Source organism: Hemicordylus capensis, chromosome 3 (genome assembly GCF_027244095.1).
Source record: "Hemicordylus capensis ecotype Gifberg chromosome 3, rHemCap1.1.pri, whole genome shotgun sequence".
Taxonomy (NCBI): Eukaryota; Metazoa; Chordata; class Lepidosauria; order Squamata; family Cordylidae; genus Hemicordylus; species Hemicordylus capensis.
This window is the reverse complement of record NC_069659.1, coordinates 247,699,355-247,725,147: the sequence shown is the minus strand read 5'-3', so window position 1 is coordinate 247,725,147 and position 25,793 is coordinate 247,699,355. Positions and strand designations below refer to the sequence as shown.

General features: G+C 43.4%; 1 protein-coding gene and 1 long non-coding RNA gene across 12 annotated transcripts in view; one reads left to right on the top strand and one right to left on the bottom strand.

Moving 5' to 3' along the window:
* Positions 1-25,793, bottom strand: part of CPEB3 (cytoplasmic polyadenylation element binding protein 3) — a 139,988-nt gene that overhangs the window by 46,391 nt on the left and 67,804 nt on the right. For 9 of the 11 annotated variants that reach the window (XR_008320020.1, XM_053311560.1, XM_053311558.1 and 6 more), the window contains one exon: positions 15,019-15,042. The exons of the other annotated variants lie outside the window; for them this stretch is intronic. Coding sequence is in view for 8 of the 9 variants with exons in the window: in XM_053311560.1 (XP_053167535.1) it covers positions 15,019-15,042 (24 nt within the window). In the remaining variant the exon portion in view is untranslated. The remainder of the gene's footprint in view (positions 1-15,018; positions 15,043-25,793) is intronic. 11 annotated transcript variants of the gene reach the window in all.
* The window catches only part of LOC128351758 (uncharacterized), a 55,816-nt gene continuing 31,259 nt past the window's right edge, over positions 1,237-25,793 (top strand). Inside the window, exon 1 of the long non-coding RNA XR_008320022.1 lies at positions 1,237-1,405. This is a non-coding gene — a long non-coding RNA (uncharacterized LOC128351758). The remainder of the gene's footprint in view (positions 1,406-25,793) is intronic.

Below are 25,793 nucleotides of genomic sequence, written 5' to 3'. Positions count from 1 at the left end.
CTTGGCAGTACATTTCGCTCCAGAATGTACGCTTGAGATTTCATTGTTCCCTGCACAGACTCAAGGCACCCCGTGCCAGACACAGCAAAGCAGCCCCAAAACATAACCAAGCCTCCTCCGTGTTTCACAGTAGGTATGATGTTCTTTTCTTTGAAAGCTTCATTTTTTTGTCTGTGGACATAGAGCTGATGTGACTTGCCAAAAAGCTCCAGTTTTGTCATTAAAAAGCCAGACTGGAATTTGCTAAAATGCATATGGACAAGCCACAATGCTTCTGGGAGGATATCCTTTGGACAGATGAGACAAAACTGCTTTTTGGCAAGTTTGACTGATGTGACCAAACTTGCCAAAAAGCTCCAATTTTGTCTCATCTGTCCAAAGGACATTCTCCCAGAAGCATTGTTTGTCAATTACGTTTGTCAGTTTCAAGTTATTTCAGAGACAATTGTGGGTTCTTCTTTTTTCATGGAGGAATACCAATACATTTGTCCACGTGTGTATATACATACACACACACCATATATATACACACACTCTATATTCTCTATATAAAAACATATTCTATAAATTATATATTTTATAGAATATGTTTTTTTACCTTTTGACTTTTTAAGTTTGCTGTTAAACTGCACATCACCTTACTATTTATGCAGGAATATTAAGAGTGCAATGGCACTCAGATTCTTTTCCAGGAAGGGAGCTAGTTACGTTCCCACTGCAATTCAAGTCTTCAAAAAGGGAAACATTTAGCCCAACTACTATATCGAGCCTACCTGAGCAATTATAAGGATTTCCACCCCCTAGAGTTGGTACAAACAAAATTTATTGGAACAATCCTTGGGGTGCCAAGAGCGACGCCCAATGCAGCATTAAGGCTGTAACTGGGGTTAGTACCAATTGAAGCACATGTCTGGGTTGCAAATATCTCTTATTATTTAAAATCATATCTTGGTGAAGCAGGCCTCACACCTCTGGTCCTGAAGGACAATTTTGCATCTACATGGAAAGAGGAAGTTGAAAGGAAATTAGAAAGTTATGGGCTAAGTATCCCCAAGTTGGTCTCCGTAGGGATCTGTAGCAATCAGCCCCTCCTTTACCCTAAAGAGTGAACCGGAAGTGAACCCTGTCCTGTCTGTCAGGCAGTGACCTCTGGGGATCAGCCACTCAGCACACAGTGACCGGGACCTAGAGGGCCTGGTGGCAGGAAGTGAAGGGGGTGGTCTTTGTTCTCAGAAGGAGCTAGAAAGGGGAGGAGAGAAGATGAGCGGAAGGCTTAGTGAGGAGCAATGGAGTTTGCTGCCTCATGGTCAAAAGCTAGCCTGAAGAATCCTCTCATGGAAGGTCTTCTGCAGATCCTTGGGAGACAGAATTGCAGGAAGCCTGAATTCTCTTCCTGGAGTTTGGGGTGAGTTCAATAGGGGAAGGAAGCCAGGGCTTTTTGGCTTTGAAAAGGCTTAGCCAGGGAACTGTGTGTTTGTTAGCCTGTGTTAGATTACTTTATTTTGGTGCCATGTAAATCCTTACAACTGGTCTATTTTAGAAATAGTTTTATTTCTAATGTAACCTTCTAAGAAACCCTAGCCTGAGCCCTTTTTATCCCACCCGGGCTGTGTACATAAGAACATAAGAACAGCCCTGCTGGATCAGGCTCAAGGCCCATCTAGTCCAGCATCCTGTTTCGCACAGTGGCCCACCAGATGCCGCTGGAAGCCACAGGCAGGAGTTGAGGGCGTGCCCTCTCTCCTGCCATTACTCCCCTGCAACTGGTACTCAGAGGCACCCTGCCCTTGAGGCTGGAGGTGGCCCACAGCCCTCTGACTAGTAGCCATTGATAGACCTCTCCTCCATGAAGTCATCCAAACCCTTCTTAAAGCCATCCAGGTTGTTGGCCGTCACCACATCCTGTGGCAGAGAGTTCCACAAGTGGATAACGCATTGTGTGAAAAAGTACTTCCATTTGTTGGTCCTAGACCTCCTGGCAATCAATTTCATGGAGTGACCCCTGGTTCTAGAGTTGTGTGAGAGGGAAAAGAATCTCTCTCTCTCCACTTTCTCCACGCCATGCATGATTTTATAGACTTCTATCATTTCTCCCCACAGTCGTCTTTTTTCTAAACTAAAAAGCCCCAGGTGTTGTAGTCTTGCCTCATAAGAAAGGTGATCTAGGCCCCTGATCATCTTGGTTGCCCTCTTCTGTACCTTCTCCAGTTCAACAATGTCCTTTTTAAGATGTGGTGACCAGAATTGTACGCAGTACTCCAAGTGTGGTCACACCATAGTTTTGTATAAGGGCATTATAATGTTAGCCGTTTTATTTTCAATCCCCTTCCTAATAATCCCTACCATGGAATTTGCCTTTCTGAAGGGGTGTAGAAGTCTTTACTGTGTAAAGGGCTTTTAAATGTTTCTTGCAACTGGGGGTGCTTTTTGAATTATCCTTACAACAGAGTAGCCATGATTTTTAAAGTATGCCACTCCAAATACCAGCTGGGGTGTTCTTTGGAAGTAATCTTGTAAAGTAATGAGTATTTCTTTTTACCTGTAACTCAAAGCTGAGAGAGCCTCAGACTGAAGCAGTCTGTAGTATTTTGAATAAAGCTTTTCTCTTTTTGTTCTTTATATTTCACCTGCCTCAGAGTGGATTTTTAACGCAGGGAAAAGGGGTTTTACTCTGGTGCAAACACGTCTCAAGTGATTGCTCAGCAGCTCACACTAACAAATTTGCTCTTCACATGTAGACTGCACATGGAAGGTTTTCTGTATTTTTCCACTGGTAAACAAAGGAGAGTTTTCCTGGAATTCTGCCCACACCAGGGAAGGATTAAACTCTGTTAAAAGTGGGCATGTTGGCAGCGATTACCAAGAAACGGTTAAGTTTTAAAGGAATAGCCTTTGTTGAGCAAACATGGAGAAAATGAAGCATCATTTTTCTTTCCCCCACATGGACTTGCCTTGAGACAAAGGCTGGACTTAAATCCACTATTCGCTACAGGATCTTAAAAGTCAAGGGGATAATTAGGCAGCGGATTTGGGGCATAGTGATTCAGGAAGACAGGGCCCAAGTCTGGCTGTTACCTTTCTTAGGTGTTGCAACCCACCCTCATAGACAGCTAAAAATTTACATGAACTTGTTCTTGCCAAATTGAGAAGGGCATTTGCCTTGGCACACTTGAATGCATTGCCCTCAGGTCTCTTAGAGGGTTGCTATCTCGGTATTCCTTTTGCTCAAAGGTGATGCCTGTGTCAGTCAGAAGCGGCTGAGACAATTGATCATATTATTATTATATTTACATTTATATCCCGCTCTTCCTCCAAGGAGCCCAGAGCAGTGTACTATATACTTGAGTTTCTCTTTCACAACAACCCTGTGAGGTAGGTTAGGCTGAGAGAGAAGTGACTGGCCCAGAGTCACCCAGCTAGTTTTGTGGCTGAATGGGGATTTGAACTCTGGTCTTAATTCACTGGTTTTTTTAATAGAGATATTCAGCTAGCACTTTTGTCACCTATTTTATCTAGATTCCCAGGTAGGCCATCGGCCTTTTATGTGTCTCTCCTTTTGTCCAACTGTGATATTAATGTTTCCACAAAGGTGACAAAATTTTGCCACATTGCAAGCTGTGTAAGGAAGCAATTGGTAAAATCATGTGTGTCGAATGTACTATGTATTGTAAATGGTGGTTTGTAAGCAAGTACTGGCAGAATCATGATTGCTGGAGATTACTTCTATATCGTGTTATATTTTTGTCTGGTCAATGACCAAAATAAAGATTCCATTCCATTCCTATACAGGAATGTTGAACCAAAAGCAACACACAAGACCCACTCCTCTCATCAATATTATTGCAATTAGTAATTACAAATTTCTAAACAAAAAAGAGACCTCCATAAATATCATGGCCTCAATGTAGAGCAAGGCTTTGCCTGCACTGGAATTTTCTACAAATTAGTGCTGTGCATATCAGAGCCATATCTGCTGTGTCATGTGCCTTCCCCACACCAAAGTGCACTGCAGTCAGTCAGGTTTGATGCCACTTGCTTCCAATTTAGACAGGAACCTCTGCAGAAAAATTAGAAGCAAGATAAATCATCTGATGCAGGCATGGCCTGATATCCACTGGGCTAGAATATCTTGATAAACATGTATTTATACTGCCTTGCACTTGCAGCATATATTTATTTTGGCATTCTTTGTATACAGTCTTCCAGTTTCCTTAATCAATCAGGCAGTATTCCCTTGACAGTGATACTGAGACCGCATCCATCTGCTTTCACAATTTTATTTAAAATCCAATGTGTTAATTTTTAGGCAAGGGATCCAAAGGGGGAAGGGGCAGGAAATGCAATGATTATGTTTCAGTTACAGGGAGGACAGCCCCCTGACTCCTGCACCTGATATTTTGTGATGATACCCAGTTTTAAAGAGTTATCAGAGAGCATGATTTAGCTCCCCTATTTCTATTCAAATGCGCCCACCCGCCCACCCACCCAGGTCTGGACTTCTTCACTGTTTTTTTTCTGTGGCTCTGTGCCCAGCTATGGAGGGCAGATTGGTCTCCAGCTCTGTACTGCTGATTTACTTAAATATATCCAGATCCACTCATGGTATGCTCCTCCCTAGGAAGGATCACACTTCAGCTGACTGGCTGCCCCTCTCATTCCATGCTTTTGATTCGCATGGTTTAGTTAGATACTTCCTCTTATCAGAGGGCTTCCATAGGTTTCCAGATTGAACTGCATGAGGAAAAGCAACAGCTTCTGCACACAGCAGTTCCCATGGGTTTCTTTTGTAGATTTGTGTCTCCATTTTCTGTCCACACAAAGGAACAGTTGCCAGTTGGTTGGTTGTACCCCCGTCTGCCTCCTCACTATATCGAATCTTACCAAGTCTGCCTTTTTTCTTATAAATAAATAAGTTATTTTGTACACTTCTGGCTTAGCATGCTACTACAGCATTCTCTCCACCAATGAGACTGGAATAGAAACAACAATGCTTGATGTGTGTCAACAGCAGTCCCATATAACTTATTTCTGAATAAACGTGAATGAAGTGGGCTTTTTGTTTTCAACATATTGGCGGGGGGGAGTACAAGGGGTAAAAGATTGTAATGGTGATAACATTGACCTTGAGTTAAAAAAACAACTTTAAAGGACAATAATCAGAAGTAAAGTGGCAAATGTGTGCTCAAGTGCAGAAGAGGGGGGCAGGCCCTTGGAAGACCAATCTCTAATATGCAGAAAACCATTCTTCTTTAGACTCTGACAAGTTGTGTGGTGTCCATCTACACCTCTCCCCATTATGCAAGTTGTTCTATTAATGTTTTCAAGTCCAAATAAATGAGGCGTGAAAAGAACACACATTTTACAGGAGTAGTGCAAACATCACACAGCATGCCACTGCTAATGTCATCTGGGATCAACTGTAAAATCTCCCGTAATGATCTGTATTTAATGATGGATCAAACCATCATCTGAAAGGGACCAGAGTCTCCTGCCAAACCCCTGAGGTCCCAGCTACTTTACAGTTTCTCTTACACTGGCTAAGGGAACCTTGAGTAAATCAAAACAGTCTCACTAATGGTTTTAAAAACATGCCTTATGTGTGGAGTGATATCAGGATATCAAAGCATTCTGGAACTAAAGTGAACCTATTTTTGAAACCCCACAAGAAAAGAAGCAGGAGGGTACTGGGAAAGGAAGAAGAGCCCCAACTCAAAAGGCCTTCAGGAACCACACCAGACAGAGGGGCATGCTGAAGAGAGGCACAACATTTACTGAAAAATAAATGTTTAGGCTCACCTGGCCTCTTTGTTATTTAAGAGTCCAGAATGGAGCACATGAAAGCAAACCAATTTTCATATGGATTTAATGGACAGGCAGGAAGTCGGATTCCTGCTTGGGACAAGATCTGGGCATGATTTCTCTGCCACAGTCTGGAGACAGACTGGTATAGGTATTTGTCTTGTCAAAAGGAGTTTCAGGGCTATAGTCACCAGGCTGCCATGCCCCAAGGTGCATGTCACCGCCGCCACCACCTCCCTCCTCTCGCTGCCCCTGCAACCATTAAGGCTGCTCACTATTACAAGGTATGTGAGGTTTCCTAGCCATGAATAAGACTGGTATGGCCATTAGTTTCAAATCAACAGTGAGAATCTGAGCAAGAGAAGGAAGGAATAAGCATAGAATTCTATGGCCCATTACTGTGCTCTTAACAATGCTTATGAATTATACAGTTCAATTACAGACACAGAACTTGATTGTATTATGTAGAGTTCTTAAACCTGAGAACTTGGTGTGTGAATAAACTGGTTAAGAACAGAAGGGAGCTAAGGCAAACTGCCACATCAAGATTTAGATGGGGAACTGCTCACGTGCCGCCTCAAGAGCTCCAACATTAGTGCTATTTAAAATTCATTATTAATGAAGCTACCCCACTATCAATTTATAAAGACATTCTTCCACTCAAGAGGCCAATGCAGATGTTTCCAATTAGCCATCTAGACCACACTGCAACATTGCACACTCCTTCCCCAACCCCTCCCAATCTGGAGTATTAATTCCCCTCTGCATATCTAAAAACATTTAAAGACTACATCTGCAGCACTATTGATTGCTATTAGAACTAAGTAGGGTTCCTCCATAACCTAGGATTTGTAGTCACCATTTAAAGTTTGATTTCTGGTAATGAGTTCATCTGGAACCCAGATTATTTATAATCCCACATCATCATTGTGGACTCAGTAGTCACAGTTAAAACTGCTAGGTCAAATTAACACTCCAGAAGGGAGATAATTGGGTAAGCAATTGGAAATGTTACATCTTCAACAATCCTACACAATCCAAGCACAGTGTTTTCTAGGGGCTGTTGCTGGTGTCTGCTTTAGGTTTCTTTTTAAAGTTGTGAGCACTTTGGGGACAGGGGACCATCTGATTTTCAAATTATTTCTTTTTCTGCATGAAGTGCTTTGAGAACTTTTGTTGAAAAGCAATATATACATATCCATACTAGTAATACACAAGATTATGCACTGACACTACTTCAGGCACAATCATCACACAGAGGTAACCACTAGCTACACTAGAGATGTGCACGGTCCGGACCAGTCCGGACCGGCACCGAAGGGGGGCCCTTTCTTTTAGGGCGGGAGGGCTTTCTTACCCCTCCCGCCTCTTCACCCCCTCCAGCGCCCGTATTTAACCAAATAACGGGGCGCTGGAAACCAGCCGCCCCCGCCCCCACCCCCACCCCCAGCAGATGCACATAGAAAGGTGCCGCCATACCCCTGCCGCCGTCACCCTCCCTCCCTCCCAGCTGCCTGCCCGCCCGCCCAAGTCCTTACCCAAAGCTGGAGTAGTAAACAAGAGGAGCTCCCAGACAGAGCTCCTCTCGTTGGAAAGGCCTGATACAGAATGAAGGCGCTTTGCGCGCGCGCATGCGCACGCCACAAAGGACGCCAGAGGCCCAGTCTACCCGCCGGGAAAAGGCCGGGTAGACCGGGCCTCCGATCGTCTGAGGCCCGGTCTACCCGCCGGGAAGGGGCTGGGTAGACCGGGCCTCCGATCGCCGGAGGCCCGGTCTACCCGCCGGGAAGGGGCCGGGTAGACCGGGCCTCCGATCGCCGGCAGGTAGACCGGGCCTCCGGCGATCGGAGGCCCAGTCTGCCCGGCCTTTTCCCGGCGGGTAGACCGGGCCTCCGGCGTCCTTTGCAGCGTGCGCATGCGCGCGCGCAAAGCGCCTTCATTCTGTATCAGGCCTTTCTAACAAGAGGAGCTCTGTCCAGGAGCTCCTCTCGTTTACTAGTCCAGCTTTGGGTAAGGACTTGGGCGGGCGGGCGGGCAGCTGGGAGGGAGGGAGGGAGGGAGGGCGATGGCGGCAGGGGTATAGCGGCACCTTTCTATGTGCATCTGCTGGGGGGGCGGCGGCTGGTTTCCAGCGCCCCGTTATTTGGTTAAATACGGGCGCTGGAGGGGGTGAAGAGGCGGGAGGAGTAAGAAAGCCCTCCCGCCCTTAAAGTTATACCCCCCCACCCGGACCCGAACCAGCAAGGGCCGAACCGGTCCGGCAGTTCGGCCATTCCTTAGAATGGCCGCCGGACCGGTTCGGACTCACCCCTAAGCTACACCACTTTCCTTTCACTACTAGGCTTATATTTGTGTATTTTCACAGAGTGCATAGAAAACAATTTACCATGGGGGGTGGAATCTTACAAAAAAACCCTCTAATATCCTAGCAAAAAAAAAAATGCAATTAGATGAGTGCATGTTTCAGAATGTAACATTCAATGTGAGATCTTAATTCTCAATAATGTTCCCATTGAAGAGTAACTTTTAAAACTTCCAAATAGTATTAAAAACACACTTCTTTCCAAAACTAGTTTCAACATCTCCCAACTCCTAATATGTCAACTTCAAAAGTAACATTTCCCCTCAAATTTAAAAATGGCAAAGTCTACACTTTGCTCAGAAAGCTCGATACTGCTTTAACCAAAAGGTGATACTGTAGCACTGTAGTGCAACATGAAACATAACACATCACAGAACAAACATCTTGCATAAAGTATGCATGGGCTGACTTAAATTCCACTGATTGGAACATCATCATTTATGACTTCACACTATAATCCGAATTTTAAAGTTCAGGGTAAATCTAATACTGTTTGTGTACCAATATCATTTGTGATAAATTAATTACAGCAGTTAGACATCTGTACTCCATCAAGGCTAAAAAAAACCCTGTGCATTAATACTGTGTACGAACAGTCAATAGGATGGTTCAGAAGTCATGCAGAACCTCTATTTCATGTAACCTAGGTTGCTTTTGTCACCCAAACCCATTCCATGGCAATCACCACTGTTGACCTATGGCCAACTGAGGTCTAAACCCTAGGTTTGAAGTTGGCTTGTGTAACTAAGCTTAAACCTAACTGCAGTTCCATGTTACATCTGAAACACAAACAGCTACTCACTCCAAGGGCTGCCACTCACAGAGATGCCAGCACAGACGAGAGGCGAAACATGGCTATTCTGGGCTGCAAACATCTCTCACTGGTGCTGTCGTGAAACTCCCCTAGCCTGCCTAGCAACTCCTTACATAATCTCTCCAATCCTTGCCTAGAAACAAAAACACCGACAGGACTCGCCTCCCCTTTTAAACCCAGAAGCTTTCTGCAGATAGAGTTAAAGGTGCTGGCATGAAAGGTGCTCTACTCTCATCTCCCTCCTCACCAGAACTCAAGTACATGTCATAGCATCAGGCTGGACATTTTAGGCTGTGCTGAAATCCATTTGCCATTATGATCTTTCCCTCTATTCCAGTATTTATTCTGTTTTGTACCAATGAGAGTGGAGCAGAAAAGCTCATGAGTTTTTAGTTGGTTAGCCTGGACAGTGGCATGCTGCCCTCCCGCTAGGAAGGGCCTATATGAGGCGTTTATAAAGGAAGATGCTGCAGAGAGTTTTCAGTCATCTCTGCAATGCCACTGCAGACAAAGCCCAAGGAACAGGTAGAACCCACATTCAGAAATAAGGCACTGTTGATTTCACAGGCCATCATAAAGCTCCCCTCTCCAAATTTTGACTCTTTCCCGCCTTCCATAGCTCTAACACTCCACGGTAGTCCTTGCCCAAAATCCCTCCCCCACCCCAGTAAAGCGATGTCCACAAAACAATTTCCTCCATTTCCCTTCTCACCCCTGCAACTCTCCCTTCTCTCTGTGTTGTCAGTCAATCTCTCCTTTGCTCAAGTGTGCCATTACTGTCAAGTTGCCTTTTTTGGGCATTCTATTCACAATATATTTTGCTTGTCCCCTCCCACAACTACCTCAATATTTCTCAGCTACCCAAATAAAGCAATAGCATTGCTTTCGGCTAGTGTAAGAGTGGGTAGGAAATGGTTAACAATGCTTGGTGCCAGTCTGAAGTTGAGGGGTGGGAGGTGTAGAGCCTTAATAGCTCATTTGCCTTTTACTGGGACTCAAGAGTGTGAGGAGAACTCCAAAAGCTGACAGAAAGAGCCGAGAGAACTTGCTGAGTCCAGGAGAGCCCACCCACTTTATAACTGGGACCAATGGCTGGGAAGTGGATGATGGGGCAAGAGCTTGACTGAAACAAGGCAGAGCAAGACAGTCTAGGATTGCCTTTCATTGGAAACTAGGACAGGGGGTGGGCCCCTTACAAACCACAGTTACAAGAAATGAGCCAAATCTGCTGATCATCTGCAGCACCTTTCTCTGTTTATTTCAGAAACCTTTCTTAAATTTCACTGAGGTTTCGTATGATATTCTGACCCAGCCCAATGACAGGTATATCTTAACACCATCAGTGGCCATAGTACACAATTATCATGTGTATCCCACTACAACCTCTTATTTAAATGGAAACAGTTCATAACATGTAAAGCTTTTTCATAGGAAAAAGAGGCTGATCTAGATTAATGTTATGCACACACGACAAAGAGAAACCATTTCACCTATTGTCCCTTCCCTCTGTAGCCCATTGTGTCTCCTCCCCCTCCAAAAAACCCATCCCAGACAGCTATATGTGGAGACCATAAGGGCTGTATTTTCAGGAGGAACAGTGGGCTACAGAAAGTAAGGGAGATAGGCCAAAGTCACTCCACTCCTATAGCATGATTGATTAATTGATTAGGTGCCGTCAAGTCTGTGTCGACTCTTAGCGACCACATAGATGGATTCTCTCCAGGATTATCTGTCTTCAACTTAGCCTTTAATGTCTCTCAGGGGTACATTCATTGCTGTTGTAATAGAGTCCATCCACCTTGCTGCTGGTCGTCTTCTTCTCTTTCCTTCAAATTTCCCCAGCATTATGGACTTCTCAAGGGAGCTGTGTCTTTGCATAATGTGTCCGAAGCATGATAGTTTGAGCCTGGGTCATTTGTGCCTCGAGTGAAAATTCTGGATTGATTTGTTCTATGATCCATTTGTTAGTTTTCCTGGCTGTCCATGGTATCCTCAAAAGTCTTCTCCAGCACCAAAGTTCAAAAGTGTCAATGCTTTTTCTATCTTGCTTCTTCCAAGTCCAGTTTTTGCATCCATAGAGTGTCATGGGGAAAACCATTGTCCAAATGATTCTAATCTTTGTAGATATAGACACGTCTCGGCATCTAAATATCCGTTCCAAGGCCTTCATTGCAACCCTACCAAGTGCTAGTCTCTGTGGCGTATTTCTTGACTGCTGGATCTTTTACTGTTGATAGTCAATCCTAAAAGGCAGAAGCTATCCACCACTTCAATGTCTTCATTCTGAGGCTGGTTGCTGTACTCGTTGTCATTAGTTTAGTCTTCTTTACATTTAATTGTAGTCCCATTTTTTCACTGTGCTCCTTGACTTCAGTTACTAGAGCTTGCAGATCATCTGCATTCTCAGCTATCAGAGTGGTGTCATCAGCATAACACTGGTTATTGATGTTTCTTCCTCCAACTTTAAAAACCACACTCATCTTCTTCCAATCCAGCTTCTCTTAGAATATGTTCAGCATATAAATTAAACAAAGAGAGAGCAAATATACAGCCTTGTCTTACTCCTTTGCCGATCTAGAACCAGTCTGTTTCACCATGTTCTGTCTGGACTGTGGCTTCCTGCCCTGTGTATAGGTTTCTCAAGAGAACAATGAGATATTCTGGGATGTCCATTTTCCTAAGGATATTCCACAACTTGACATGTTCGATGCAATAAAGCATATATTGTCGTCTTCTTGGTATTATTTGGCTTTCTCAATTATCCAGCGTGTATCAGCAATGATGTCTCTTGTTCCTTGGCCTTTTCTGAAACCAGCTTGAAGATCCGGCATTTCCCTTTCCACGTAGGGCTCTAATCTGCGTTGGATGATCCTGAGCATTATTTTGTTAGCATGTGAAATTAAGGATATTGTGCAATGGTTTGCGCAATCTGTTAAGTCTCCTTTCTTAGGTATGGGTATGTAGACTGACCTCTTCCAATCTGTTGGCCACTGTGTTGTACTCCAAATTTGCTGGCATAGTTTCGCTGGAGCCTTGACTGATTCTTCCTCTGTTGCCTGACATATTTCTCTAGCTATTCCATCAATTCCTGTAGCCTACCGACTTGGTAATGACTGGAGTGCTGATCTAACTTCATCTTTCTGTCCTAGAGGTTCTCGCAAGTAAGGAATATCTTCTAGAGTATCTTGGATGTTGACATTCCTGCTGTAAAGATTTTCAGTATACTCCTTCCATCTCTGTTTGATCTTCTCTGAGTCAGTTACTGTCTGTCCTTTGGCATCCCTTAACATACCAATTTGAGGTTGGAACCTCCCTCTGAGTTCGAAGATCTTTTGGAAAACTTGCCTTGTTTTTCCGTGTCTATTTCCGTCTTCAAGGTCTTTACAGATGTCATTGTAGTACTGCTCCTTGTCTCTTCTAACGGGTTTCTGAAATTCCCTATTAAGTTTCTTCCTGAGGTCTTTATCTTTCTTGACTTTGGTTTCTCCCCTCTTCTGCGCAATTTCCGCCATCTGTTTTGACATCCATTTTGCTTTTTTCTGTTTCTTGGTCTTTGGCAGTCTCTTTTCACATTCATCCTTAACAACTGTGATTTCATTCCACAGTTCCTCTGGTTCCCTAGCAATGAGGTCCAGAACTTCAAAGCAGTTCCTCATGTTCTCCTTGAAAATGATGGGTACATTCTCAAGATCATATAGTGGAAGCTGGATAGCTTTGTTTTTCCACTTTAGCTTGACTTGGAACTTGAACATGAGCAGTTTGCGATTGGTTCAACAATCAGCCACCAGCACATCTTGCTTGCATGTTCTGTCAATTTTTGTGACTTGCAGGTAGCTGCTGAATAACGAGCAGCTAGCTATCTAAGTCTAGTTACCATCCCCAAATTTAGACGTGCTCTGATGCTCGCCCGTCTTAATGCGCTTCCATCTGCTGTCATGGAGGGAAGATTTAAAGGTACCCCTTTTTCTGCTCGACTTTACCCTTGCGGGTCTGGTCAAGTGGAGACAATTGCGCATGCCATACTTTATTGTAACTTTTATAGGGACACCCGCTTAAGATTAGTGTCCCCTTTGTTGCAACGTTTTCCTGGGCACTTGGATGACTTCTATTTGAAGAACTTATTGTCCAGTTCTGATGACAACCTAATCATCAAAATGGCAAGGTATTGTCATATCATTTGCACCATCCGCTCAGGTTTTCAATAATGTTCTGTTCTTTTCTTTCCTTCCCCTGTGATTTCTGTTTCATGATTGCAATGGAGGGTGCTCTGCGGTTTTCAGTCAGACCTATTTGGAGTTCACCATAACTGTTCTAATTTTAACTTGGTACTATTGTGTTATAATCTGTCCGTTTTATTATGCTGAGTCTCTTTTCTTAGATGTAAGCATGTAAGTATGTATGTTTTAGTTATGCACTGGTCCATGACCGTAATAAAGGACTGACTGACTGACTGACTGAATAATGAGCATGAAAGTTAACACTTTCTATGCCCTTTGTCATGGCTCAAACTATTTTGAAATTGTTAAGGGTTTTAAGTTCTCTTTCTTTAAATGCATAAGCATAAAACTCATCAACTTCCTCTTCTTCTGCATCAGTTGTTGGGGCAAAAACTTGAAGAACTGTCACATTAAAGGGTTGCCCATGAAATCTAATTGATATTAGTCGGTCACTGACTACATTGTACCCAAGTACTGTCATTGCTATATCCTTCCTGACTATGAAAAGCAACACTGTTCCTTCTTTGGTTTTCGTGTCCTGAGTAGTAAACGGTGTGATTTTCTGACTGAAAGTGTCCCATTCCAGTCCATTTTAATTCACTGATGCCCAGGATGTCAATCTGTCGTCGATTCATTTCATCTTTCACTGTGTCGAGTTTTCTCATATTCATGCTTCTTATGTTCTACGTTCCCATTGTAATTCTGTCTTTGCAGCTTCGGATTTTCTTTTCCTGCATGGCAACATCAGCTGCTAGATGTTCAAAAGGCTTTAGTCTAGCCACGTCATAAACACCATTGATACTCAGAGATCCTCAGCTCTTCCCCAGTAGCATACACAGTATTAATCTGGTTGCCAGCTCCTGAAAATAGGCTGAATCTATATATTTAATTCTCCTGGGTGCGCCTTGGAATGTGCGTCCTAGCACCCAGCTGATTGGCTGGGCAACAGAGGCGCCTGATTGGCTGAGCCGCATCCAGGAGGACTGGTCACCGTGGTGGCTGTGGGCCCGGCTGTGGAGGCCGGCGGCAGCAGTGGGCCCGGCCGTGGAGGCAAGGCCCAGGAGGGGGAAAAGAAAGTGGAGCAGAAGTAGCGGTGGGGAGGAGAGTTGGCTGGGCCTGGCACGGGCCAGCCGTGGTCAGGAAGCGGAGACTAGGGCAGAAGGTGTGGTGGGGGGAAGAGGTAACCGCTGGCCCCAAAGAGCGCACAGATGCTCTGTGCGGGGTCGGCTAGTTTTAAGAAAACCCTCAAAATTGAAAATAGACTGAAAAATAGCCCCCCCACCCCCCAATATACCTGCATATATTTGTGACTTGAGGGTAGCTGCTGAATAATGAGCATGAAAGTTAACATTTTCACTGCCCTTTGTCATGGTTCAAACTATTTTGAAATATTTTTTTAAAGTTCTCTTTCTTTAAATGCATAATATGATATTTATTCACACATATGTTTCTGTTCTTGAAAAAAGATAAGAGGGAGTTAGTTGTTCAAGGTTACCTGCTTCCACATAGTAATGAAAAGGTCATTTCAAGACCCTTCCTCCAACCATTAAAAAATCCACTGTTTGGATAATGTAAACTACCCCCTTGTTAAGCATGCGACTTCTAATTTGTTTAGGAGCAAATAAGCTATTTTCCCTTTTATCAACACGTTCCATCTCCACTATGCTCATATAATCACAAAGTTATTTAAGTAGGATCAAGGCTAGTGGCACTGTAGGAGAAAGGGGAATTAATTCCTGTTGCTCCACAGAAATAATCAGCAGTATGCAGCCTCAGTTTGTTGCTCCCATGAACATATTTGATAAACATGTAAAAGACATTTTTACCTCGTCTCCGCCCATAGCTCCTGGCTGCATGTAAATACAGAAAAATACAGTGGGTATTGGCATAACAGTAATTACTAAGGTATTTATGATTTTCTGCAAAAGTCAGATTTTGAAAAATGTAGTTCAGGCAATGCAGAGCAGTCCTAGAACAATCCAAGCTAAATACAAGATTAAAGCTTTTGAAGCACCAGCTGGAGAAGACATTTGCCGACACTGAAGAACCAACAACAAGCATCTAGGGAAAGTGGGGGTGTAACAAGTCTACATTAATGGTAATGTAAAAAGCATTTTAAAAATAGTTCCTCAGGGCAATTTAAGAAAGTACAATATGTACTCAAACATCAGCTAGAGTATATTAACATCAAGCAGATTTACTGGTATGTCACTATCTACTTGTGTTGACTTCGCTGGCTGAATATAAATCCGATTTCATTACAGTTTATCAACACTTTAGGAAGTTCAGTGTGATCCTAGGCCCTCTCAACTGGAAGCAATTCAACTCAAAGCATTAAACCTTTAAAAACATCAATAAATGGCTACATGTTGTTTTTTCTTTATTTTCACACCAAACATTCCAATAACCCTTCAGTTAAAAACAAAAACCAGCAAACAAACAATAAAAATGCTCACTACACATATTTTCATCAAAACAAGGAGCCCTGGCATTTGAAGAACAAGCAATATAAACAAATGCATTCATTTAAATGTGAACTACTGCTTCTGCAACAGAGAAGACATAATTCAAAACTGGACTATTTTTAACTTTCAAATATAGTGTTTTGTCTTCTACTAATCCTAAAGCTTGTGAGCTATGGCAGTGCAATCACCAAGATAATGTGTTGAAGAAAATGAATGTTCTTGTTACATCTTGAATAAATTACTGTAATGCACTCTACATGGGGCTGCCCTTGAAGACCCTCCAGAACTTCAACTGGTCCAGAATGCAGCAGCATAAGTCTTGACTTGTGTTACTCAAGGACCCGAAGGAAAAATGCCTTTCTTTCCTTCCTTGAGTGGTGCAGGTGCTTCTGGGAAATGGACTGTTTTTCCAAGGCTTCAGATGTACTTGTGCCACTCAAGAACCCCAGAAGGAAAGTTTAGGGGGGAAACGTATCTTAATCTCAAGGAACATGTACATGTGCTCCCTTCAAGCAACATGCAGCCCTGTTCCCTGTCCACCCAACAAAAGGAGAAGGCAGTAGCAGAGTGGAGGAAGGCTCTGGCCAACATGATGAATTCCCAACAGAACATACATAGCACCTGGGGTGGGTGGGTGGGGGTGACAGAACAGTGACACTGTCAGGAGAGGTTATGTCATGTCACATCTTATCTGAATCAGACATTTTGGGCCATGCACAGACCTGATGTATATGTTAGGCATTATCATCATGCCTTATAGTACTTATTGCAAAAACAATATGTTTAGCATGCAATCACAGTATTTACCACTGGATACTATTTACAATATAGCACACTAGGTTAAAATCCAACAAAGAGTCAAGTGCAATTACATCCATTAAAGTAAATGAGTTGCAAAAGCTCCCTTCCCCAGGAGAAGGGAGCCCTTCTTCCACAGGAAGGAAAACTTTTGGATGCAACCCAAAGGCTTAACTTCTTAGATTGTGGTGTTTGTATACCCATCAATAACGCCAATATTCTCCCAAATAATTAAGTACCCATGTAATAATCACAATATACTTTGTTGAATGAATACTGAATGAAAGAAGAACCTATATAGCAACAAACATCAAGTCTTAAGGGCACATAAGGTGTATCATAATATTAAGTTTCTAATATCTGGAGCTAGGGCTTCCAGGATTAATAATGGACGAAACATAAATATTCCTATTTAAAAAGTATATTTTTATAATCTGGACCAGCCTATTTACAAACCCAAGAAACTCATCTCCAGATTAAGATGTCAATGAGGCACCTTCACTATCCACAACTGAATTATTTGTATTGGAGCAGGTCAGGAGACATAGGCAGGGAAGTGGAGCAGCTGTAACCCATAGAGATGACATCTCCATTACAAGGATACCAGTGAAAGAGACTCTACTTATACCAAATGTGTTTACTTGGCACTAGGGATAGACTAAACTTTATTTCGGGTGAACTGATCACCCTGCAGCCCAATGGAGTCCCTAAATGAGCTGACAGAGTTGGATGCAGAATTGGTCTTGGAGCCCCTAAAGCTTTTGGTGCTAGGGGATTCGTTTTCATTTAAGGACCAACTTTTCTAGTGCAGCTGAGAAGTTCATAGTGGCCATGACAACTATGGGCCTATCACAAGCAATCTTAGGGCCAATGCATGCTGCTGGCCAAACACTGGATTTGGTGTTTTGCTCTGAGCAGCAGAAGTGCTCAATGGGTGAAATCTCCTTTCATTTCCCCATCATCATGGATGGACTGCCTACTAACTAAGGTTGGCATTACAGACACAAGCCACCTTTACATGGGGTGAATTAGATATGTGAATGTTCCCTCCCTGAAACAAGCCTATTGGATTGAATAGGATTCCAAGAAGGCTTGGAAGGTTTTACAGCTCGTTCTGCCAATAATTCTATCATAAGAACAGCCCTTCTGGGTCAGGCCCAAGGCCCATCTAGTCCAGCATCCTGTTCACACAGTGGCCCAACAGATGCCACTGAAAGCCTACAGGCAGGAGTTGAGGGCATGCCCTCTCTCCTGCTGTTACTCCCCTGCAACTGGAACTCAGAGGCATCCTGCCTTTGAGGCTGGAGGTGGCCTAAAGCCCTCCGACTAGTAGCCATTGATACACCTCTCCTCCATGAAGTTATCAAAACCCCTCTTAAACCCATCCAGGTTGTTGGCTGTCACCACATCTTGTGGCAGAGAATTCCACAAGTTGATTATGCATTGTGTGAAAAAATACTTCCATTTGTTGGTCCTAAATTTCCTGGCAATCAATTTCATAGGATGACCCCTGGTTCTAGTGTTATGTGAGAGGGAGAAGAATTTCTCTCTATCCACGTTCTCCACACCATACATAATTTTATAGACCTCTATCATGTCTCCCTGCAATTGTCTTTTTTCTAAACTAAATAGCCCCAGGTGTTGTAGCCTTGTCTCATAAGAAAGGTGCTCTAGGCCCCTGATCATCTTGGTTGCCCTCTTCTACACCTTTTCCAGTTCTACAATGTCCTTTTTTAGATGTGGTGACCAGAATTGTACACAGTACTCCAGGTGTGGCCGCACCATAGTTTTGTATAAGGGCATTATAATATTAGCCGTTTTATTTTCAATCCCCTTCCTAATAATCCCTAGCATGGAATTGACCTTTTTCTCAGCTGCCTCAGATTGAGTCAATACTTTCCATGAGCTGTCCACCATGACCCCTTGATCCCTCTCCTGGTCAGTCACTGACAGCTCAGATCCCATCAGCGTATACTTGAAGTTGGGGTTCTTTGTCCCAATGTGCATCACTCTACACTTGCCAACACTGAACCGCATTTCCCATTTTGTCGCCCACTTACCCAGTTTGGAGAGATCCTTTTGGAGCTCTTCACAATCAGTTTTGGATTTCACTACACAAAAGAGTTTGGTATCATCTGCAAATCTGGCTACCTCACTGCTTACCCCTACTTCTAGATCATTTATGAATAAATTAAGAAGCACCAGTCCCAGTACAGATCCCTGAGGGACCCCACTTCTTACTTCCCTCCATTGTGAAAACTCTCCATTTATACCTAGCCTCTGTTTCCTGTCTTTCAACCAGTTAGCAATCCGCACATGTACTTATCCCCTTATCCCATGAATGCTAAGTTTCCTCAGGAGTTGTTGATGAGGAACTTTGTCGAAAGCTTTTTGGAAATCCAGGTATACTATGTTAACTGGATCACCTTGATACACACACTAGTTGACACTCTCAAAAAACTCCAGTAGGTTTGTAAGGCAAGATTTACCTTTGCAGAAGACATGCTGGTTCTCTCCCAGCAGAGCCTGTTCTTCTATGTGCTTTACAATTTTATCTTTGAGGATGCTTTCCATCAATTTGCCTGGAACTGACGTTAAGCTAACTGGCCTGTAATTTCCAGGATCACCCCTGGATCCCTTTTTGAAAATCGGTGTTACATTTACTACTTTCCAGTCCTCCAGTACAGAGCCTGATTGCAGGGATAAGTTATATATTTTAGCAAGGAGATCGGCAATTTCACATTTGAGTTTTTTGAGGACTCTTGGACGGATGCCATCTGGCCCTGGAGATTGGCTAGTTTTCAGTTTTTCCAGACAGTTTAGAACATCATCTCTTGTCACTTCTATCTGACTCAGTTCTTAGCCTCCATCCCCGAAAAGCCTGGTTCAGGAACAGGTATATGCTCAGTATCCTCTGCCGTGAAGACGGATGCAAAGAACTCATTTAGCTTCTCTTCAACCTCCATATCCTCCTTAATAATCCCTTTCACTCCCTCATTTTCACTCCCTAACAGTCCAACCACCTCCATGGTAGGTTTCCTGCATCTGATGTATTTCAAGGCCCTTGATAATTTTAGTTAAATGTTCCTCAAACTCTTTCTACCTCCCTTATTGTCACCTTGCATTTCTTTTGCCAGAGTTTGTGTTCCTTTCTGTTCTCTTCATTTGGACAGTCCTTCCAATTTCAGAAGGAAGTCTTCTTCCCTTTTATGGCTTCCTTGACTTTACCTGTTAGCCATGCTGGCATCCTCATGGACTTAGTGGCACCTTTCCTCCTTTGGGGTATACAATCTAACTGGGCTTCTAGTATTGTGGTTTTGAGTAAACTCCATGCATTCTGGAGAGAAGTGACTCTCCTGACTTTCCCTTTCAGCTTTCTTTTCACCATACTCTTCATTTTGGACAAATTTCCTGCTCTGACATTCAAAGTGTTTGTGTTAGACTTCCTTGGTGATTCTCTCCCTGCATGTATGCTGAATTTGATTGCACTATGGTCACTGTTCCCTAAAGGGTTGATGACACTGACATCACGCACGAGGTCCTGGGTGCCACTCAGAATTAAGTCCAAGGTCGCCTTCTCTCTAGTTGGTTCCAAGACCAACTGTTCTAGGGCACAGTCGTTCAGCATATCTAGATATTTGACTTCTTTGTCAATTAACTGACTGTGAATTTAACCCGGTCTATGTGTGGGTAATTGAAGTCACCCATTATTACTGCCCTGCCTCTCATTGACGCCTCCCTGATTTCCTCCTGCAACTCCCAGTCACTGTTTCTAGCTTATTAGATTCTATCCCTTCTTTAACATACTGTGCTACTCCACCTCCAAGGTGCCCCTCCCTGTCCTTTCTATAGAGTTTATATCCAGGGATAGCAGTGTCCCACTGGTTCTCACTGTTCAACCATGTTTCTGTTATGCCCACTATATCTATTTCTGTGTTAGTAACCAAGCATTCCAGCTCACCCATCTTTGCTCAGAGGCTTCTGGCATTGGCACATAAGCACCCGTACGCTGAATCTCTTACCTGGTGTTTGCTATTTTTCTTTTGACTCTTTTGACCAGCTGGCACAGCCTTCTGTCTGCTCTTTATGTGGTTCTGCTCTGTCCCCTTCTGTTTTATCTGAATCCTTTGCACCCTCGCACTTTAAAGGATGGCATTTGCCAAACTGGTTACTGTTCAGCTCTTGTTGGCTATTCCCCAGGTGTCATTTTAAAAGCTGCTCTGCAACCTTTTTTATTTTAAGCGCCAGCAGTCTGGTTCTTGGTTCAAGTGCAGCCCGTCCCTTTTTCTACAGGCCTTGCTTGCCCCAAAATGTACCCCAGTGCCTAACAAATCTAATCCCCTCCTCCCAGCACCGTCTCATCCACCCACTGAAACCCCTCAGGTCTACCTGTCTCACTGTACCTGCATGTGGAACAAGCAGCATTTCTGAGAATGCTATGTTGGGAGTCCTGGACTTCAATACTCTACCTATCAGCCTAAACTTGGCTTCCAGGACCTCCCGACTACACTTCCCCACAACATCAGTGCTGATGTGCACCACAACAGCTGTCTCCTCCCCAGCACTGCCTAACAGCCTATCTAGGCACTGCGTGATGTCCGCAACCTTCGCACCAGGCAAGCAGGTCACCGTGCGGTCAGCACATGGGTCACAAACCCATCTCTCTACACCTCTAATGATCAAATCGCCCATTACAAGGAGACCTCTACCCCCTGGAGCAGTATCCCCTGTGCGAGAGGATATGGGCTCATCTTCCACGGAAGGGGTCCCTTCTAAAGGAGCATTTCCCTCTTCCTCAGACCGATGTCCTCTTTCCCTGAGACCTTCATTCACCCTGACAGCAGAGGAGCTATCAGCCCTGGAGTGGGATGCCTCTACCATGTCCCTGAAGTTCTCGTCCACATGCCTCTCTGTCTCTCTGAGCTTCTCTAGATCCGCCACCTTGGTCTCGAGGGAATGAACTTGTTCCCTGAGAGCCAGGAGCTCCTTGCACCGAGCACACCGCCATGACTTCTGCCCATGAAGCAAATAGTCATACATGTGGCACTCTGTGCAATACCCTGGGAAGTGCCCCCTCCCCTGCTGACTTTATATCTTCATACTGGTTTTGTTGGCTGTTTACAGTATTTAGAGATAATTTATTAGAAGGATAGGTCTCAGCTGTAATGGTCAGCTATTTAACTGTCCAAACAGCCTTTTTCAAGAATATGAGGCAGAGATCAGTAATTATATGAGGAAGGGATTTGTACTTACCTTCTCTTCTCCACCGGGCTCCTCATGATCACAGGAGCTTGTTTCAGGCTCCCCCACACACTTCCCACTAAACTCCCACAAAACTCCAACGTCCTGTTTGCTATCCCTGTTCGCAATGCTCTTGGGCCTTCACCTCTTATGCAGAGAGTAGGTTTCAAACTGAGACACAGGATATGGATCAAAGGAATGTGGAACCTCCCACAGCCTTAGCTGACTCCACCCCGTCCAGGCAGGGACAAACAAAAACACTGGAGTTTGGTAGCCCTGACAAACCACATACACACACAGACAAAAGAGAAACAGCCCCTCAAAATCTCTCCTCCTCCTGTTAGTTAGTTTGAAGGTGGGGGGAAGGCTAGGTGGTGTTCTGTTTAGAAAAGCTTGCTCACCTCCTGAAACTGCTTCTGTTCTTCCCAGAGTAGGCTTCAAAGTTGAGTATCAGTACTCTGGTAGAAGCCTGGAACAAAGATCTCACTTGGGCTATTAACACAATCACTCCTAAGTGTCCTGTCACTCACCTCAGTCTGTGGTACACAGAGTTAAAGCAACTGAGTGAACAAAACTGAACCAGTGCAAAGGCATAAAAGAAAAAGAAGAAGATCAGGAGAGGTTCAGTAACAAAGAAGAAATATTCTCTCAGGGCTCATTTAGAACAGAAAAGTTAAAAGAACATGCACATTTTAATTATTTTTTTACATATTACTAGGCTATTTGCAAAACAAGAGACTTTGCTTTATCAAATATTTGGAAAGAGGGAATTAATGCTAATTGTACAAATGCACAAAAAATATTTAAGCCTATTTTCCCCAGGAGCAACATGAGATCATAAGACTGTAATTAGTTCACAAGAGCAGAAAGTAATTTATTTTAATTTCATTATCACTGTAATTAAATTACCTTTTAGGTGAGAAGTTCTCAAATTTGGTAGTAAGTTTTCCTAAGATTAAGAGTTACCCAGTAAGGGATGTCACCCCTGTCTGGGAGACCGGTCAACTAAAATAAAAGGAGCAATCATTCATGAACCTGGGTGTACATAAAGATCCATGAAGCAAGATGAGGCAGCCAGTTCAGGGAATAGATTAGTGGGGTGTAAGTGCAGCAGTAAGGTGCAGTCTTAACCCCCCCACTTTTTTTTAAAGGGAAAGAAGGGGCCAAGCACAAAAGGGAAGCCACACTTGGCCCGCTCCCTAAGATGCACAGAGCTTGAGCAGTCCCTGGCCTTATGTCACATTCTGAAAGGAGCTTAATTTTTCAGCTAGCATTTGGCTGATGTAGGTCCTTTTTAAGTTATTCCATGATTTTTAAATTTTATTTTTGTTGCTTTCATTTTCTTCTTTGCTGTTTGAGCTCTGTTAGAAAAGTGGTAAATAAATAGTTTCAAATATATATATTATTTTAAAACATTTATATCCCACTTTTATCAGCAAATGTTACCCAAGGCAACAATAAACAAAACAATAAAGTTACAGTAAACCGTTCTAAAAGGCAGCCAAAAAATCAACCAAAATCCATAACTTTAAAAACCCAGCAGTACCATTCAGCTACCACCAGCCAAGCAACATCCTCCCCCAAAGCAAAACAACAACAACATAAAGCCAGGCTTAAAACTCAGCATCTCAATGAGTGTAGAGTAGGAGCCAGCCAGACCACTGTGGGGAGAATATTCTAAAAAATCCATGCCACCACCAGAAAGGCCTTTTTCCTGATGCCTCCCCACACCCCACAGCCTGTTCTCCATCCAGTCCTACACAACTGTCGACATTGGCTCAGGGTCTCTACTGCTTCTGTGGGATCAAATGAGAAAGTTATATAGACCCAGGTGTTATCAGCATCTGATGACTCCATAGCCCAAATCTCCAAGCAATTCAGGGGTTTACGAAATTGAACAGCATAAGTGACAAGATAGAACCTTGACAAAAACCCCAATAGTATTGTGTAGGGATGTGCACAGTGGGGGCCGGTTTGATGGTGAGGGCGGGGGGGCTTTAAGGGCAGGGGAGGATGCACTTACCTCTGCTGGTGCACGATTTCCAAAAAGCCTATCCAGGTGGTAGCGTACCTCTCTGTCGCCCCGTTGCTGTATCGGCGTGTTTACCAGATATACCTGGAAGTACTATGTAAGCTGTGCACGACGCATGCTGGTGCATCTAGTACTTCCAGGTATATCCATTAAATGCGGCAACGGGGCAGCAGGAAGGTATGCTGCCACCCCAATGGGCTTTTTGGAAATTGTGCATCAGCAGGGGAAACGTGGCAGGGGAAGGGAAATACATCCTCCCCCGCTGTCAAACCTTCAAGCTGGCCAGGGTTCAAACCTGTTCAAAGGCCCGTAAAAAGGCTTCCCAACAGGTTCGTGCACATCTCTTGTATTGGGAAGAGACATCCCCAATACCATCTTCTGGACTCCACCCTCAAGGAATGAATGGAATCACCTATATACATGCCACTCACACCCATCTGTGCCAGACAGTTTAGATGGATATAATGGTTAATTGTTTCTAAGGCTGCTGAAGGGTCTAGAAGAAGCAACAGGATGGCACTTCCCCCCGTCCCTCTCACTACAATTAATTCACTAGTGTGATCAAGGCAGTTTCATTCCTGAAAGCCAGACTAAAACGGATCTAGATGATCGCAATCAGTTATCTCATCCAGGAAAGCTGGGAACTAGGATGCCATCTCATGCTCAACCACCTTACCCAAAAATGTTGGGGGGTTTTCAGTAAAAGGCAAGCTACCCCCTACTTCAGAACAGCTGGGACATATCCTTCCCTTGGGGAGGCAAGGATAACTTCTGCTGCCCATGTACTCAGTCCATACCTTGCTGACCTAATCAATCAGGATGGGCAGTAGTCAGGCAAGTATTCTCTCCAAATCTTTATGTTGAATCAGCTGACCTCCTGTGATGTCACCCTTGCCAACTTCCCCAGAACAATAATTACTTGGTAACAGTAACTATTTCTCCTTGCTTCCTTACTGACACCCTCTCTTTTTTCCATGACACTTGTAATTACTAATTTTCAGAGAGAGAAACGTCATATTTTTCAAAAAGATATTCCTTATGTGCAATAAATGAGTTCTTCATTAAAACTTGTGCTGGGGGTTTAAAACCTAATATGCTAACGCACACCCCAGTCAAAAGTAAGTAACTGTGATATGGGGAGTGAGTCAGAAAATTTTTTTCCCCTAGTGGGCCATTTTAAATATTTCCTCATCTACAATGATCAGAGGTAGCCTTTCCCTCCTACATCCTTCACTATACAAAGATTCCAGAAATACAAGATCTAGAATGTTCCTCCTGTGGAACACATACAGATGGACTAACAATGAAAAATATCACACACACACAGAGTCAAAAGTTGCCATGGATGAGAGGAATAAGATATAAAACCAAACAGATGCTTAGATTATGCAAATTCTAATTATAAATTAATCTCATCCAACTGAATGTTATCAAACAAATCTCTTTCACCATTTTCACTCTCTCATTGTCTACTAGAACAGCAGCTGACTAGGTGCACAAATCCAGTTGTCAAGCCATTTCAAGGCAACACACATAACTGGCTCAATGTCTAAATCTTAGCATGTTTCTCTGAAGGATACTTTGAGCTTAATCAATTGTCAAAGAAAATAAACTCAGTGCTTGTAAAGCATGTTTGGTGTTTGCTAAAAAAATTGCCCCCCCCCCAAGTCTAACTTCCAACTACTATATACTGTATGTGTGTGTGTGTGTGTGTGTATGTATGTATGTGTGTGTGTGTGTGTGTGTATATATATATATATATATATATATATATATATATATATATATATATATATATATATATAAGCCAACATTTGTTTATCACATTGGAATGCATACCGATTAGTCTCATTGTCTCCCAAATGTCTTCGGCAGAAGAGTTAATTCCAAATTGGCAGGCAACCAATGAAAACAACATGCCATGCAGAGCTGTACTCTTTTTTAATCCTTATAATTATGTACAGGCTGCAACTTTGGAATATTTAGGTAATTTTTCATTAAAAGATGATGGCTGTGTTCCAAAGATGCTCATGCATGGACACCAAGTGTTTCCACAAGTACATAG